Consider the following 19,887-nt stretch of genomic DNA (forward strand, 5'->3'; position numbering starts at 1 on the left):
AGAAGGTCTCTGGTTCGAGTCATGGCTGAGTCGTTTGGTGTTTCTGTGTGGAGTTTGCATGTTCTCCCCGTGTTGGTGTGGGTTTCCTCCTGGTGCTCCGGTTTCCAGTCCAAACACATGCTCTATAGGGAAACTGATCAACTAAACTGGCCATAGTGTATGAGTGTGTGTGTGTGTGTGAATGAGTGTGTATGGGTGTTTCCCAGTACTAGATTGTAGCTGGAAGGGCATCTGCTATGTAAAACATATGCTGGAATAGTTGCCGGTTCATTCCGTAGTGGCGATTCCTGATGGATAAAGGGACTAAGCGGAAAAGAAAACGAATGATCATTAGGTCACATTTCTCACTGCTGTATTATTTATGTTGGTTAATATATTTATTACTAACATAAAACATTTATTACATTATTTTGTGCTTTTTTTTTTAATCCCATAGAACAGTGGTTCTCAAACTTTTTTCACCAAGTACCACCTTAGAAAAAAATCGTCTCTCCAAGTACCACCTTACGACGCTATTTTTTAACCAGTATTAAAAAATAGCGTCGTAAGCCTAATTAAGCAGCTACAGGTGTGCACAGTTTTAAAACGATGCAGATTACTTCCTATTAGTAAGAATATGTATTATTGTCAGTCACTTTAAACATTTGAAATAGTCTGAACATTAACTGTGCTTGCAGATAAAAAAAAAAAAAGTTTTAGTTAAAATGTGCTTTTAAAAGTTCATTAAAAAATGGCGCTGTTCTTAAAAAGTAAAAAGAAAACTGCTGTACTTAAATCTAAAGTATTCATAGTAGCCTATTCATCAAAAGCTGGAAATGCTGCTTGGACCTTATAAATATAGGCTATATGTCATATTCATACACTTTCAGACAAATCTTGAAATAAATGTTAAATGTACATGACAGGGTTCATACAGGCACAGCCTAATGAAAATCAATTCCAGCACCTATTTTTTTTTTCAAGACTGACATGCTATGTATTGAAGACCTGAAATGTATTCTCAGAAACCCATAAAACATTGCATAGGAATAGATACTAATAAAAACCATTAATAATAATATTTATGAATCATATATTAATAATATAATAAACCTGCACTAAGTGCTTGTGAAATCTTTTTTGTACTCAAGTAAAAATACTATTACACTGCTAAAATAACACAAATTTTAGTAAATAATACTAATATTAGGTAAAAGTACAAAGTACTCTTTTAAAAAGTACTAGTTGGTTACTTTTGAAAAAAAAATCTGATTTTCATTATGAAATCACTTTTTTTTAAGTGTAAACCTGATTTAATGGTTTGATTGCTTAAATCCCAAAGCTACATGTATAATTTACACTAACAAAGGAAGTATAATCAATTTTTCCTTTCATGACAATTAATCTTTTTCAATAGCACTGGTAAAACTACCAAATAATCTTTAAGGCCATAGAGACACTTTTTGCCCATTTTTAAAAATATATATTTTTAAGCTTTGAAAGGTTAAATTAAAGTATATGGTAAAAAGATTTAAATTTAGCCTTTTATTTACATATTTTACACTATTTTCTTTACAATATGGCAAATTTGTTTCTTAAATAGCTGTACATCACATGTAGATTTTATTTTACACTTGATCTTAATCTAAAATAGAAACGTAAAAAATACAACTACACTGTCAGTAAAAAATAAAACAAATGACTTCATTTTACTTGAGGTATTTGAAATATGACGACACTACATTTATCAAAGCAGTGCTTTAAGAGCCTTATTGTAAAATGTGATAAATAAACAATAAGTAGGCTAACAATGGATTGCTTTGACCTGTAATGCTTTAGGACAGATCAGAATACAGCTAAATGTATAAATCACACAAATACCTCATCCAGAAACATTTCCAGCATAATTATTTTGTCGTAAAGAAATAAAAAATGTTCCACCTTTGCTAAAAGTAAGTTTCACTTCACAACACAGCCAAATAAGAAGACCATTAGCATTGTCATCGATCATGTATCAATCTATTTCTAAATATTTGATAACTTTGAATACTTTTGACTAAATTTAGTTAAGGAGCAAAGATAAATAATGTCTACTTTAATAGTGGAAAGATCGCGATTGTATTCAATCTGAGCACACAGGCGATCATGAGAGCACTTGCAGTTCATTTGAAAAAAGCCTATGTAAGAGCTCGCATATCTGTTTTAGCGATTTGCGTACATGAATGCGCTCTCGTGTTAAAATAAAGCACTCGCCGCATTTGCAAAAATGAGTAATTGCGCAATACCTCCATTCCCGCGCTGCCATTCAGAATGTATTTAGAGGAGTGACAGGTCAGAGGCGAGTCGACTGGCTGTCGGAGAGCGAAACGTGTATAAAGATCATCAAAAACGCAGGAAATATGTCCGCGGTTTAATTACTCTGCTAGACATCTCTGTAGTGAAAAGCATTATTCCAACAAAACATTTGTTTTTAAGTTGTTTTTTCTGTCTCTGCAACACAGAAAGCCTTTGTCCCGCCCTTACGTTTCATGCAACTAGACAAGGTCGACTGTGATTGGCCACTTTTCATGTCAGTCAAATCACGCTTCAGAATCAATTCTTAAACTTCGGAAACTGATTTTCAGCAGCTTATGACACAATGCACTACAATAAACACTCTAAGCACAGCGTTGTGATCGTACGCTTCAAAAAACAGCCAATGCTGATCACATCAATGTTATATTACGCATTAAAGGATTAAAAGTGTTAATTGTTTCTTTCATTATTCAGCGATTCTTCCGCGTACCACTAGGAGGAAGCCCGCGTACCACTAGTGGTACGCGTACCACAGTTTGAGAACCACTGCCATAGAAAATTCAAGCAATCAATACATTAAATAAATAAATATAAATATATATATATATATATATATATATATATATATATATAGATAGATAGACAGACAGACAGACAGATATATATATATATATATATATATATATATATATATATATATATATATATATATATATATATATATATATATATATATATATATATATATATGTGTGTGCGTGTGTATACAGTTGAAGTCAGAATTATTAGCCTCATTTTGATTTTTTTTTTTATATTTCCCAAATTATATTTAACAGCGCAAGGAAATGTTTACAGTATGTCTGATAATATTTGTTCTTCTTGAGAAAGTCCTATTTGTTTTATTTCGGCTAGAATAAAAACAGTTATTAATTTAAAAAAAAACATTTTTGGGACAATATTATCAGCCCCTTTAAGCTATTTTTTTCTGATACTCTACAGAACAAACCATCGTTATAGAATAACTTACCCAATTACCCTAACCTGCCTAGTTACTCTTATTAACCTAGTGAAGCCTTTAAATGTCGCTTTAAGCTGTATAGAAGTGTCTTGAAAAATATCAAGTAAAATATTATTTACTGTCATCATGACAAAGATAAAATAAATCAGTTATTAGAAATAGGTTTCTAAAACTATTATGCTTAGAAATGTGCTGAAACAATCTTCCCTCCATTAAACAGAAATTGGGGAAAAAAATAAACAGGGGGGCTAATAATTGTGACTTCAACTGTATATATATCTGACCTGTGTTTCATTACTTATTAATTTTAATAATTTTTTTTGTTAGACTTTTAAAGTAAAAGAAAAACAAAAAATAATAAAAACATACACTCATAATTAAAAAAAAATATTAAAAATGTTGAAATAATTAAGATAATTCATTAAAATAATGACTGAATACCAGTCCATGTTTAGTTTACACTAAAATAAATAATAAAAACATATAATTAACTAATAATATTTTACAAATTAAGCAGTTAATTAATTCTGTGTATGTGTGTCAACTATGATCAAGTAATATTATTACAGTATTAAGTATAGTAATATAGTCTATAGTAATATAGAAGTATACTGTATATAGTAAAAGGGTGGCTCAGTGGTCAGCACTGTAGCCTCACAGCAAGAAGGTCACTGGTTTGAGACTCATCTGGGCCAGTTGGTGTTTCTGTGTGGAGTTTGCATGTTCTCCCTGTGTTGGCGTGGGTTTCCTCCGGGTGCTCCGGTTTCCTCCACAGTCCAAACCAGCCTGATCTCACGAGGAAACATAAGTATTTTACGTTTTGTCAGTTTAGTGGCTAATTCATATGAATTTGTACGAGTTCAGTCGTACGAAAATGTACGATTTTAAAAAGGAGGCGTGGCACCTAACCCCACTCCTAAACCCAACCGTCATTGGTTAATGAGCAAATCGTATTAAACTGTACGAATTAGATCGTACAAATTCATACGAATGAGCCACTAAATCAAAAAGTTACGAGTTGCTGTGAGATTGTGTTGGTCTGAACACATGCGCTGTAGGGGAATTGATTAACTAAATTGGCTGTAGTGTATGAGTGTGTAAGGCTTCATCTTATGCAAACACATGCTGGAATAGTTGGCGGTTCATTCCACTGTGGCGACCCCAGATGAATAAAGGCACTAAGCTGAAAAGAAAATGAATGTATAGTAATAGTATATAGGACATAGACTATATATATAGTAATAGAAAAGCAAAATATATGGCAGAACAATATATAAAAGTAATACTGTGCAGGTAATATTATTTCAAGTACTTTATTATAAAATGTCACCATATTATTTTATATTCAACACATTTGATATTTATATTTAACATTCACATGATCACTGATGATTAATAGTGAAAAAGCAAACTCATTTTTTTATATCTGAGCTTTAATTTTTGCACTTATTGAGCTTCTTTGTGCATTTGATTTCTTTTTATTTTATTAATTTACTGTAGATAATTCTCCATGATAGCTGCATCTCAGATGAATGTGCTTCTAAAACACAAACAGCAGTTTCTCATCGATAATGTTTCAGTTGTGTTCTGCTATAATTACAGTATTCATGAATGGTCTTCTCTTTTGTGCTGTTTAGTTCCGTCTTTCTGGTTTTCCACCTTGTGACTAAACCAACTTCCTATCACCAGCAGGAGAATGACGGATGACCATATTTGGAAGTGGAAGTACAAATAAGGTCATATCAGCCTCCTGTTGCAGTGCGGTGCAGTGAGTTTGTGTGTACAGTTTCTCAACAATACTGTATTAAATTCAGCAAAAACACTGTAAAATGGTGATAATATATTACAATTCAAAACAGCCATTTTTTGAGTGAATATAGTGTAAAGTGTAATTTATAACAGTGATGTAAAGCTGAATTTTATTCTAGTCTTTAGTGTCACACGAGCCTTCATTAATCAGTCTACCAATGCTGCGTCATATATATACATATATATATATATATATAATAATTATTATTATTTTTTTTTAATGAGTTTACATTGTATTTTGAACTCAATGTATTGCATATTATATTAATATTTGTCCATACATAGATCAATCCTGCATTTTCGAGTCTAAGATATGGTTATTGCATAGTTGATGAATAAAAGGTATATTTAAATGAATAAATTCTATATAAAATGTCAGTGAGCATCATTTAATATTTGCTCAATTTAAAAGACTGCAACAGTAACCCTTAATTAAAAATATAGTGAATATTTTAAATAACTTTACAATTATTAATTAATTATATATAAATACACTGTAAAACCCAACAGTCAATTTTTTCTAATGGAATGAGTGTAGTTAACTCAAAATTTACTAAGAGTTTTGAACTCATTGTTGAAGGTATGAGTTAATTAAATACCTCATTACTTCAACTTAAATGGAGTAAGTTCACAGTACTCGTATAGATTAGATTTTTAAACTCAAATGATTTGGAGCAATCAGTTTCGTCAAATATATATATACATATATACATAACCGATATGTGTCAAAAATATATAAACAACATTATTAGCGTCGTTCAGTTCAAATCACTGCAGTGATGACCCTTACTTAACGTAAACATTATAATGTTACACTACATTTTAAGCTTCAATTCTCACTATTAATAAAACAATAACTATGACTTTCGTCTGAATAAACTCATTATTTGCTGCTTATTAATAGTTAAAATAAGATTAAGGAGGTAGAATATGATCATACAGATAATGTGCTTTAATAAACAGGTATTATTTTAATATGGGCAGGTTATAAAGCACTGGTTAATAGTGAGAATTGGTACTTCTGTTAATCAAGTTAGTGTTGCCAAACATTATAGTTTTACATAAGAGTGTTATTTTCCGCTCTTTGCACCTTTCACACCCATTGAGAGTGAGATATAATTATGTGCTGGATGATGCTGTGCAAAAACTCCCATAATCAGCTGCTGTTCAACTTGATGATGATGATGATGATGATGATGATGATGCAATACTGTATTTTCTACCTTTACATAATAATGTTGTTAATGAAGCAAAAATACAGTAAAAACCTAAATAATATTGTCATTCAGATCATGCGTTTTCCTAGTGAATATATGGTCGAGTGTAATTTATATCTGCGCTGTAATGCTGAATTCTGCTCAGTGTTAGTGAGTGTTGACTCACAGATCTACACCTATAGAGAGTCCTGTTTAAACTTGTGAAAGCTCGTTCTGCTCTGGGTTTCATCACTTCCTGCTTAAATCCCTGCAGTATCTGGTACATTCTTTCCTAATGAAACGGTTCATCCCAGATCAGGATATAGGAGATTTAGGAGATATTTTCTTTAGTGGAACTTTAAATTATAAGCTTGTAAATCAAGTTCAGTTGTTTTGATTTAGTTAATTTTGCATCTCTTAATTAGCATTTTACCTGTAAATAATAAACAGATTATAACAAGCCAACAGACAATAATCATAATTAATAAAACAATTATAACAAATATACTGTATATAAATATGTATATATATGCACATGCATGTCGACTTGTACATGTACACATAAACTAGAATTTTTATTTTGCTCTCCAATCCAACATTTATTTAATTCAAAGTACAGCAGAAATATTTGATAAATAAATTTGATAAACTATAAATTAAATATTTGATGTTTTTGCAATAAATAATATTTTTAAAATATTCAACATGGTCCTTCAGAAATCATTCTAATATGCTGACTATATAATTAAGAAATGTTTATTGTTGTTGTTGTTATTATTATTATTATTGTTATTGTTGTGTTGTATTATTGTTATTATTGTTATTATTATTATTATTATTATTGTGTTATTGTTATTATTTTTATTATTATTATCATTATTATTATTATTGTGTTATTGTTATTATTATTGTTTTTGTTGTTGTGTTAGTATTGTTGTATTATTGTTAATAATAACAACAACAAAAATAATACAATAATAATAATAAAAATAATACAACAATATTATTGTATTAATGTTATTATTATTATTATTATTATTATTAGTAGTAGTAGAATTGTTGTGTTGTTATTATTGTTGTATTGTTGTTGTTAATAATAATAATAATAATACAATAATAAAAATAATACAACAAAATTATTGTAGTATTATTATTATTATTATTATTGATGTTGTTGTGTTGATGTTGTTGTATTATTGTTATTATTATTGATATAATATATATAATAATAATATAATAATGATAATTGATATAATAATACAATAATAAGAATAATAAAAATAATACAACAATAATAATAATATATTATTATTATTGTGTTATTATTATTGTTGTATTATTGTTATTGTTGTGGTATTCATATTCATATTATTATTATTATTATTATTATTATTATTGTTGTTGTTGTTGTATTGTTGTATTATTATTGTTGTTGTTGTTGTTGTATTGTTGTATTATTATTATTGTTGTTGTTGTTATTGTTGTTGAAAACACCAAAGAGTTTTTCAGCTTTCTTTGATTAACAGAAAGTTAGAAATCTTTTGTCATCATAAATGCGTTTAATATAATTGTTAATAAAAGTAATAATATCCATTATTTCTTTACTAAAAAAAAAAAAACATCTCCCAGTTTTTGAATAGTGCAGTGTATAATGTTATAAAAGCTTATTATTTCAGATAAATCATTAAATAATCCTTAATACAAATTTACTCAACTGTAACAAATATTATTATTATTATTATTAACAACAATAATAGTAGTAATAATAATCATAATAAACATAGCTTGAGCAGCAATTTAGCATATTAGAATGATTTCTGAAGGATCAAGTGACTGGAGTAACTGGTAAAAAAATCTGCTTTTAATCGACAGGAATAAACAATTTTTCAATGTATTTAAACAGTGAAATTAAGTAGCAAAGATATTTCATAATCCTAATGTTTTTGCTCAACTTGAGATCAAATGAGCTCAGTCAGTAAAACAGGCACTTTTATGACCACATTAGTGCTGAAGTGCTGTTTGTACAGTATAGATTGAGGAAGTTGCATGAGCTCCGAAATTCAGCTGGAAATATTTGGTTTTAAGGGGATTCACTGACTGCTGAACTACTGATGTTCCTCATAACCCAATTGTGGATATTCTACCACTGGAAAAAGATCAGTAATGAAATGTGGAAGTTTTTCCACTTTTGTCTTATGTGAATTAATAAAGTAACAAACAAAAATTCCATTAGTTGACTTACTGAACACACACAATGACACCGGCCACTTTATTAGGTACACCTGTCCGACTGCTCGTTAACGCAAATTTTTTAATTAGCCAATCACATGGCAGCAGCTTAATGCATTTAGGCATGTAGACATGATCAAGAGGATCTGCTGCAGTTCACACCAAGCATCAGAATGGGGAAGAAAGAGGATTTAAGAGACTTTCAATGTGGCATGGTTGTTGCTGCCAGACGGGCTGCTCTGAGTATTTCAGAAACTGCTGATCACCTGGGATTTTCACGCACAACCATCTCTCGGGTTTAGAGAGGATAAAGAGGAAATATCCAGTGAGCGGCAGTTCTGTGGGCGCAAATGCCTTGTTGATGAGGTCAGAGGAGAATGGCCAGACTGGTTCCAGCTGATAGAAAGGCAACAGTAACTCAAATAAGCACTCGTTACAACCGAGCTCTGCAGAAGAGCATCTCTGAACACACAACACGTCCAACCTTGAGGCGGATGGGCTACAGCAGCAGAAGAGCACACCGGGTGCCGCTCCTGTCAGCTAAGAACAGGAAACTGAGGCTACAATTCACACAGACTCACCAAAACTGGACAATAGAAGATTGGAGAAACGTTGCTGCTCTGATGAGTCTCCATTTCTGCTGACACATTCAGATGCTCGGCTCACAATTTGGCCTCAACAACATGAAAGCATGGATCATCCTGCCTTGTATCAGCGGTTCAGGCTGGTGGTGGTGGTGTAATGGTGTGGGGGAGATTTTCTTGGCACACTTTGGGTTCATTTGTACCAATTGAGCATCAACGCCAGAGTTCACTGTACTCAAATGGCCTCCACAGTCACCAGAGCTCAATCCAATAGAGCAGCTTTGGGATGTGGTGGAACGGGAGATTGGCATCATGGATGTGCAGCCGACAAATCTGCAGCAACTGTATGATGCTATCATGACAATATGGAGCAAAATCTCTGAGCAATATTTCCAGTAGCAGTTCTGAAGGCAAAAGGGGTCCAACCCGATATATATATACTCGTTGTAGAATTGTGAGTATATTTCCAGTTTTACTGTACTTTTCCACAACTGGAATGAAATTCAACAAATGTTTAACTTACAGTAATCAGAATCCAATCCAACTCTACAACAGAGTTGACATTTTCCAGCATTTTGTGCACACCAGACTCCACATGGTCTCTAAAACACAAATTAATGCAATTTCATCATATTGTTGACAAAAAGTGAATGAGAAAGAAATTCACACAAAAGATGAATCTTTCATGTAATTATTTAATGATTATTTTATGTACATCATAATTTGTTTTTCCTGTAAATAAATACACTATTAAAACAAAATAACGTTCGCTTATGTGTTTAACAAAATAATAAACAATTTATAAGAGTTTTGATCCTTAATGGTTTATCAGTTATGAATAAAATCCATTTTCCCTGCGCTTTTATTTTTAATGTATTTATGTTGTTTTTATTTTACCTCATTTTCTACTATAATATAATAAATAAAACATCTTAACAATAAATGAACAAAATAAGCAAGTTATAATAATTTATAGGAGTCTTTTTTCGTCATAACAAAATATCAGAAAGGTTAAAAAAAGGAAAAACAATAACTAAAATAACCTTACCATATAGGAAACAAGCAACAAAGTTTCTCCATTGTAGTTTCATCTGAGCATAGTTGTTTAAATTGTGTTAGAATAAAAAGTAAAGTTGTGTTTTCTATGTTTTTAGCTTTCAATAAAACATGCCATCTTAGAATTTTGCAATATCCCGCCATTTCGTCAACAAAGCGAACAGCGCTTGCGCGCGTGGAGGAACGCAGTCAGAGTTCGCGCCATTTGACGACATGGTAAGTTGTTGTTTCTTGCAATGTAGCGTTACAAGTTTTCCGATCGATTTATTTGCCGCTGTAAGTTAACAACTAAAAAAATTCATCTTTAAACGTATTTATAGCCTTAAACAATCGTGTAAACGTCGTGTAAAATGTATATTATTGTCTGTGCCATCACAAACACGCTAATGACAGGTCACTATAACAATACACGTTATTTTGCTGCACATGAGGTCTGAAGTGATCAATAATCTGTGTTTTAATAACCCTGCAGAGATCTACAGGCCTTAAATATGTAACACACCGGTGAGAGACGGTAAAAAACGTTGTTCAGGGTCAATTAAACCTGTGGTGTTTTTAGTTTTATATGGGCTTGTATTCTTGTATTTGTCTACATGTACGTAGTTTTATGTCTTTTGCAAACCAGGATGTTTGGTGCATGTTTCCTGTTAACCAAAGCCTAATTTACGTCATATTATTGCAAAAGCTGTTTGGCACACAGGTGACCACATAAACAACCATTGCAATCGTTTTTTTTAAGAAATCAAAGTGGTTGTTTTACATTATGATTTATTTTATTTTCAGATCAGTTTTTAAAATATGACCTTAAATATTCACTAATTCATCACAGTGTTCATTTTATCCTCCCCAAAATAATGCAGTTAAAAGCGTAATGTAATATGTTTTGAATATATACATGTGATCAGATCTATATGTTATTCATATAATGTAATTTTAAATAAATATATGACATTTACTTTTATTCAAAAATGTTTTTATATTTATTAAATTATTATTAGTATTATATTATTATTATTATTGCATGTTGTTTTTGTTATATTTTTTACATTATTATTCAGTCCTATTAGGTGCACATGAGCTCAAAACTTTGCATTTGGGGGAAATTTGAATAATTGATTATTATATTTTTTAAAAAATGAGTAATGCTTTATTTAATTATTTATTTTTAGTTTTCTCTCATAGTGCACACCGTGTTGTTGATATTCTGCCTCCTCGTTTTCTCATATATTGAAAAATATTGTGCTTTAATGGTTTCACAGGTCGCACTGCCATTAATCAGAGCGCTCACTTAAGAAAGTGTTTGCACACCCTAAAGGGGTTTGCCTCAATAATAATAAAAAAACCTGTTTGACATGACGATATCCTGAGCCGTCAGACATCCGCTGTTGTAAACCACGTCTACTTCCTCATCAAGGAATTTCCCGCTTCAACAGGATCATATAAAACACGCGCACGCTTTCACAGCCAGTCATTCAACACACACTTTCACATGAGAAAGCAGAGGAACTTAACCAGCTCTGGTATGTGGAGTGCAGATTACATGCATTTTACTATTATTATTATTATCAGTTATATTCATCATTATTATTATTTAGTCATTTCTGCTTCATTTTTATAGAAATGATGGCATGCGGGCAATATGAAGTCACCATAGCTCCAAAAAAGTGAGTATTAATGCCGTTTTATATATATATATAATTCATAATATTTGCATATTTGGTCTAAAAAGCTGATATTTTGCAGTTTGTGGGAGACAGACGGTGCTGTTTATTCAGATTCTGATGAGATGGACTGTTCAGATCCGCTTGCAATGGTGAGTTATTTTACGTTTTATAAATGCTTTCTGTTTATACAATGTTTTTTTTTTTTTAATGTAAGCAATAATTATGAGTGTGTTTGTGAGCGTGGAGCACTTAATCAATGCTAATTTGCTTTGGTAAAATTTTAGTAATATCTAAAAAATAAATTTAATTTCATTGTATTCCAAAAAAATCTTTTGAATATTAGGTAAAATCATGTTTCATGAACACATTTTGTCAATTTCCTACTTTCAATTTATTAAAACATAATTTGTGATTAGCGATATGCATTGCTTATGACTTAACTTGCACAACTTTAGGTTTTTTTAATAGTTAATTTTATTTTTTTGTTTTTAATATTTACAATATTTATTTAGTTGAATATCAGCTAAATATTGTCCTTATAATACCATACATCAATGTAAAGTTTATTTATCTTTCGGATCATGTATAAATATCAATTTCCAAAAATGTACCCTTGTGACTGATTTTGTGCTCCGGAAGTCACACTGATTCCTGTAAGATCATGTGATAGTGAAGACTGGAGTTATGATGCTGAAAATTCAGCCTTTCAGCACAGAAATAAATTATATTTTGCAGTATATTAACCATACAAACAGCTAATTTAAATAGTAAAAATATATCAAAATAATCACTGTATTTTTAATCAAATGACCAACACTGCTAAGCTAAAAAACTAGACATCAAATTAAATTGTTTATTTAAAGGGAATTTAAATTTCCTTATTTACTCACACTCAAGTGGTTGTAAGCTTTTATGCGTTTTTTTCTTCTGTTGCACACAAAAGAAGATATTTAGAAGAATGTTGGAACAAAAATACTGAGGAAATCAATGTTTATTTTTTCATGCATTCATCTCTATATCTAAACTCAAACAGGTTGGTTAAAGTTAGTCAATGAATGTGTTTCCATCCAAAGATGTGAATTAGACCAATGTGCAAAACTGGAATATGGCATAAAACTTTAATGAATATAGCAGCGTTTCCACTCAAAATGAAAGGGAAGAAACTCCTCAGTTCCTTCTAAACTGTGACCGATATTGCTGAGAGAAGTTTAAATGGGATTTGCCACTGTGGTGTTTGCGCCTCAGAAGAGGAAACGCAGTGAACACAGTGAATGTGAACGCAGACAGATGCTCAAGACAGTTCTGGAGCTAATAATATTAATAATAATAATAATAGAATAATAATACTAAAGCACTGTGAAGATGGACTGACAGAGGACTGAGGGCTTTTACTATCAGCACAACGACATTTCACATCTGCACTGATGGAGAGCTGGAAACCAACATTAATGACACAAAGACCCTCACACACACATTAATATCTGTTAAATCATCTGGCAAAAACGAAACCACATCACACACACCGATGAAGAGTTTCCTCACTGCATCTGTGTACAGCAGAGTTTATGTGCATCTATTATTATTATCCTCTAATGTTTATATGCAATGCAATATTCTAAAATGTGCATATATATATATATATAAACATGTCTAACGCTGTCATTTCCCTGCAGAGCTACAGATGCGACATGCATGAGGGCATCAGGCTGGAGATGTGGACTTCGCAGCACAAAATGAAGCAGTTGGTGAACGTCATCATCGCCCTGAACAGAATGAAGCACATCAAACCCCAATCCACAGAGTTTGGAGAAAAAGAGGTGCTGGACATGCTCATGGCGAACGTCATCCAAGGTACCTACTACCTGGACTGCACTATACACTGAAATATTATTGCTATTGAGAGTAATAGCACAGGGTGTCTGTGTGCTGAAAAAAAAAATCAGATTAGAATAAAATAAGGCCCTTAAAGTCTGCATGAACCAGAAGCTACGACCTTTTTTCGCATTGTGACGCAGTTCCTAGAGAAACGCAATATTAAAGGAGTAAACAGTGGGCGTGGCTTGTTTTTTTTTCTACTGCGAGCTGATTGGATGTAGTAAATTACGTGCTTCATTCAGAAAGATGAGGGAAAGAGAGTTATTACAACCTAACAGACTCCTCCTGCTCACCTTTTCTGTTTGTTATCAATACTGACAGCTGGAGGGGGCGTGGTTAAGTATGTTAGCCACGCCCAATACCTCAGACTGACCTAATCTGAGGATTTAATCGAAAAAAAACAAGATGTGCCTTTTCAGATTTCACACTAGTAGGGCACACTATTTTTTAATGACATGCACAAATTAATTGTTCACTACTAACCTAGCAATGTAAGCTAACACAGTCAATATGGCGGGTTTTTCATGTGTACTTTAAGCTATTTTACGTACATGGGATTATACCGCGTATGCTATTTGCGCCCCCTGCTGGAAGAAAGAGAGAGTTATCATTTAATGAGTATATGAATGGTTTTAGTAAGGCTAGATGGTATATGTCATTCCTGCAGAATTAACTGTGCATCGTAAAATAATATTTAATAATGCGCATACGGCGAAAATGTAAATAGGTGGGCGTGGCTGAGCATGCGTGAGGCTGAGAAAGATGATCCATGGCAGACTGGCAGTGTTGTAAATTGCGTTATATATTCAACAAGAAGTGATCGCATCCTTTTAATATTTATTAAAGAAGTGTAATTGCTTAAATTTTGAGGTTGTTGTTTCCTTAAAGTGTTTAAATCTAAATATTTAAGGTTTATTTTCCTTCTCCTCACTTGGTATATGTTTGATATCTGTGAGAAGATGTTACTTGAGAATTGTTTATAATAATATTAAGGTCTGTCGACATAAAACTGTGACATACAGTGGAGTTTGTCGTTCATCAAACGTCTAATATATTTTTAAGGTTAAAAATAATTCAAATCTGCATCTTAAAAAAAATACAAAATTAAATTCAAAGTGAAATCAAGACTATTTACTTCCCCCATTGGCTGATTATTTAGCTTGTTTTAAGGAAAAACTCACTTCCTTTAGACTCAAAACAAGACAATCTTATTCACTTGTCTAGAAAGTGCTTATTGGTATAAGAATTGTCAGATATTTGGACTAGAAACATGTAGGAAAAGACTCGAATAATTTAAAATGCAGTCATGATGACTTTTGTGGAGAGAAAAAATAAGAGTATAAAGCATTTTGAAATGAACGTATGATCACTAATGTGTGTTTTCCTCCACAGAGCGTGAAGTGAACGTGGTGGATTCAGTGCCGTCTTACACTAAAACCAAAAACGTCTTGCAATGCACGATTTGCGATCAGTATAAGAAGTCTCTGGTGCGCAGCGGCGGATCTCCACATTTGCAGGCCGTCACACTGAGAGCCGGAAGCAGCGACTTGAAAGGTAAGCATCAGCATTTACACACCTGTGGGTTTATTTTACTGTTGAATTTAATTCAATTCAATATTAAAAAAAAAAGCAGACTCATGATGTACATCACACTGGAGGCGTGTGGTAGAGTGTGGTCAACACATGACTCTCCTTCAGAAATCTCAGCTTTTCTCCTGAATTTCCCCTGTTTTCACTTCCTCCAGTGCGCTTCAGCATGTCCACGTATGCGTCGCCCAGTGCTCCGGCTACTTCTGCTCAGCCTGTGTGTTTGGGAATCTCCAAAAGTAACCTGTACCTGGCCTGTTGCCCCGCCGAAGGCTCCACGTCTCCACATCTCGTACTCAAGGTTTGTCCATTATTATTATTATTATTATTATTATTAATATTAATATTATTATAAGTATTATTCTATTAAAGTGCTGTTTTTAACAGAGCAAGAACATTTTTCACACTATTTCCTCTTTATCTTTTCATCTGGAGAAAGTCTTAGATTTTCTGAAGCTTAAATAAAAAGAAAAGTAAAAACTGTTGTGGTCAATATTATTCACCCCCTTAGGAAAATACTTTTCTTGATTATCTACCGAACAAAACTCTGTCGTTCAATTTCTCGCCTAATAAACCTAGTTAAGCCTTTAAATGTCACTTTTAGCTGGATACTAGTGAGCAATTTGAAGCATTGATGTGACATTTGCAGTAAAAAATCCAAACATAAATTCACATAGACAGTAGGTGTTAACATTGTTAAAACATCTGTTTATATTTCCCAGAACAACTGACCACAGAGTTATACGAGCAGAAAAAGATCAATCTGTAAACATGTTTCATTGTTTAAATGAGGAAAATAAGTATGCGTTATTATTGTGAAAAAGTAGAGTTTGCAGTATGCAACATGTTTTGTAGAAATTCTATAAATTAAACAGCACAACCCAAAATAAACAACGCTAATCAAAAGGATAAAAGACGTTTCTCTATAGAGCAAAAATAATTGACTTATTTTACTTGACATTTGTGCATTTATGAGGGAAAAAGTGTTGTTGTGGATGTGACGTCTCTCCGTTATGGATGTGAAATTGACACTTGTGTGACTTTGGTAAATCAAATATAATTGTCTGAAAACATTGACAGAGACATTTTTGAGAATTTGTCAAGTATGTAAAATACAAGCTCACATTAAAAAAAGTAGAAAACGATTTCCATATTTTAGTGAAAGCCTCATTTTTTTTAATGGCAAGGTTGACATTTGCATGGATTTGCTCTAGTATCTTGAAAAATATTTAGTATAATATTATGTGCTGTCATCATGGCAAAGAAAAAAGAAAAAATAGTAAAAAAAAAAAAATAGTAAAAAAAAAAAAAAAGTTTTGTTTCCAGCCAAACTTTGTTACTTTTGACTTTTTTTAATTGTCATATTTCATTATTTGAGCCTGTTTTTAATGACTTTAAAATAATAATGTACAGGATAATAAATAATCAATTATTATACATTACACGCACTAAAAAAGGAAGAATCATGAACTAATAGTTTCTGCACTTTAAATAAAAACAGATGCACTTTAATAGTTAGAAACTAAACTTTTTAAAATTAATGGTTCTTATTCATATGTTTTTTTTAACACTGTTTTTATTGATTTTAGTAGCTTTTAAGATGTACAACAGAAATTAAGTTCAAACATACAAAATAATATTGCATGGTAATAACATGCATGATAATAAATAAAAAGTACAAAAATATAAATAAAAAAAAATAAATATTAATATGTATTTTAAACCGTTTAAAATAAATTTATTTTTGTTTTTATTTTATATAAAGCACTTTAAATTAGTATAATTATATTTATATTTATATATATATATATATACACACACACACACACACACACACACACACAGTTGGATTATTTGCCCTCCTGCATATATTTTGCCCCAAATTCTGTTTAACAGAGAGAAGATTTTAAAAGTTTTCTAATCATAATAGTTGTAATAACTCAATTCTAATAATGATGCCATGATGGCAGTAAATAATATTAGACTAGATATTCTTCAAGACACTAGTATTCAGCTTAAAGTGACATGTAAAGGCTTCACTAGGGTAATTAGGGTAAAGTTAGGGTAATTAGGCAAGTCATTGTATAACAGTGGTTTGTTCTGGAGACAATCCAACACTAATATTGCTGAAGGGGCCAATAATATTGAGCTTAAAATAGCTTTAAAACTATTAAAAACTGCTTTTATTCAAGCCGAAATAAAACAAATTAAACTTTCTCCAGAAGAACAAATATTAGAGGAAATACTGTGAACAATTCCTAAATCTGTTCAACATCATTTGGGGGAAATATTAGAAATAATTAACAGAAGGGAGAATAATTCAGACTTCAGCTGTACATGCATTAATTTCCAAATGAATGCATTAATTAAGCCTGTGTTTTGCTGACTTTAGGAGATCAGCGGGTCTCTGGAGACCATTAAAGCTGGAGATCCAAACGGATACGACCAGCTGCTGTTCTTCAGGAAGGAGACCGGCAGCTCCATAAACACCTTCGAGTCCGTTAAATGTCCCGGTTGGTTTATCAGCACCGCATATGAAGATTCGCAGATGGTGGAGATGGACAGGAAAGACACCGAGCGCATCATTAACTTCGAGCTGCAGGATAAAGTGCGCATCTAGAGTCTCAAAACTGCTGTGCTTCCATCCAAAGACGAGAACTACAATCAGCACAACAACAATTCAGATCTGCAGCAATGGAGAGCTGCAGACCAACACTACTGACGCAAACACCCTCACACACACACATTTATATCTGATCAGCAGCTATCAGAAACTACATCACAGCACACACACTGATGCACATCTTGGCGTTACAATTAAGCATTTTTTTAATGCAATAATCCAAGATGTGCATATAAATAGATGGAAGCACGGCTATTCAGAGATGGTTATTAATTATGATTTAAAGAGAGAGTATGTACCATGTACAGCTTACAGGATGATGAGTTCAGCTCAAGACTGAATTATTTGCAAATATTCCCCAAGTGCTGCTTATTCTTGGATGCATTTTGAGCAATATTAGAGTTAATAACTCGTTTATTTTTGTCTTTGTCATAATATTTTACTAATTATTTTATTACGTTTATTTATTAAGGGGTTATTATTGACCACAGCGGTTTTAACTTATGAATATATTTAATTTTTATTATTTTAATTGTTTGATCTGAAGGAAATATTCATTTCTCCTGTGTGAAAATATACTGACAACTGTTGAACAGCGCTTGGGAAATATGTTTATTTCAATATATTTTCAGCTGTAAGGGTCTGTCAGATCCTGCATTTATTTTTATTTTTATACTATTTTTGGTAATGGTAAATTCACATTGAATACGTCAGGTATGCTTCTCTGTTTTGTACTTATATTTAATATTTATTTCAATCATGTTTTAAATCAGTTGTATTGTTTTCTGCAGTGATTTCTTTGTTATTTAATAAATATTTAACTATATATATATTACATGGGGTTGTGTTGTGGATTAACCCTCTTAATGCATTCAAAATCTGTATATATATATACAGGTAAAGTCAGAATTATTAGCCCCCCAGTTAACGGAGAGCAGATTTCTTAAACATATTTCTAATCATAACAGTGTTAATAACTCATCTCTAATAACTGATTTATTTTCTCTTTGTCATGATGACAGTAAATAATTTTAGACTATATAATATTTACTAGACTAATATTTTACTACAGCTTAAAGTGACATTTAAAGGCTTAACTAGGTTAATTAGGTTAACTAGGCAGGTTAGGGTGATTAGGTATGTTATTGTATAACTGGTTTATTCTGTAGACTGTTGGGAAAAAAAATAGCTTAAAGGAGCTAATCATATTGTCCCTAAAATGGTATTCAAAAAATTTAGAACTGCTTTTATTCTAGCCGAAAAAAAACAAATAAGACTTTCTCCAGAAGAAAAAATATTATCAGACATACTGTGAAAATTTCCTTGCTCTGTGAAACGTCATTTGGAAAATATGTAAAAAAGAAGAAAAAAATTCGAAGGGGGCAATAATTCTGACTTGTATATAATTAATTCATTCTTTCATTCATTTTCCTTAAGCTTAGTCCCTTTATTTATCAGGGGTTGCCACAGCGGAATGAATCGCCAACTATTCCAGCATATGTTTTACGCAGCAGATACCCTTTCAGCTGCAACCCAGTACTGGAAAACACCCACACACACACACTCATACACTACGGCCAATTTATTTAATCAATTCCCCTTGGACTGTGGGGGAAACCCACGCTAACATAGGAAGAACATGCAAACTCAACACAGAAACGCCAACTGATCCAGCCGGGACTCAAACCAGCAACCTTCTTGCTGTGAGGCCACAGTGCTAACCACTAAGCCACTATGTCATCCCATATACTTTTTTATTCATAATTTATCAGTACTCTTCAAATAAAACCGTACTGTATATATGATTATTCTCATTACTTTTAAAGTTTATAACACATTTGCTTAAAAAATCCATATTTACTCACATGTAATGCATGGTGAACACTATAGTCATTTTGAGCTAAAGTAATGAAACACATTTATTATAAAGTTACTGTGATGCTTTTGACATGTGGGGCATGAGAGACTTGTT

At 31.9% G+C, this 19,887-nt stretch overlaps 2 protein-coding genes across 12 annotated transcripts in view; both read left to right on the forward strand.

Moving 5' to 3' along the window:
- myo18b (myosin XVIIIB) overlaps positions 1-19,887 on the forward strand; it is an 880,426-nt gene that overhangs the window by 614,683 nt on the left and 245,856 nt on the right. The gene's annotated exons all lie outside the window — the stretch shown is intronic.
- Positions 10,329-18,750, forward strand: il1b (interleukin 1, beta). 11 transcript variants are annotated; one of them, XM_087269146.1, is made up of 9 exons: positions 10,329-10,559; positions 10,639-10,670; positions 11,426-11,686; positions 11,785-11,830; positions 11,910-11,979; positions 13,504-13,681; positions 15,098-15,259; positions 15,451-15,593; positions 17,685-18,750. In XM_087269146.1, the coding sequence occupies exons 3-9, from the start codon at positions 11,656-11,658 to the stop codon at positions 17,910-17,912; spliced, it is 858 nt and encodes a 285-aa protein (XP_087125272.1). In that variant the 5' UTR covers positions 10,329-10,559; positions 10,639-10,670; positions 11,426-11,655; the 3' UTR covers positions 17,913-18,750.

Source organism: Danio rerio, chromosome 10 (genome assembly GCF_052040795.2).
Source record: "Danio rerio strain M-AB ecotype USA chromosome 10, GRCz13ab, whole genome shotgun sequence".
Taxonomy (NCBI): domain Eukaryota; kingdom Metazoa; phylum Chordata; class Actinopteri; order Cypriniformes; family Danionidae; genus Danio; species Danio rerio.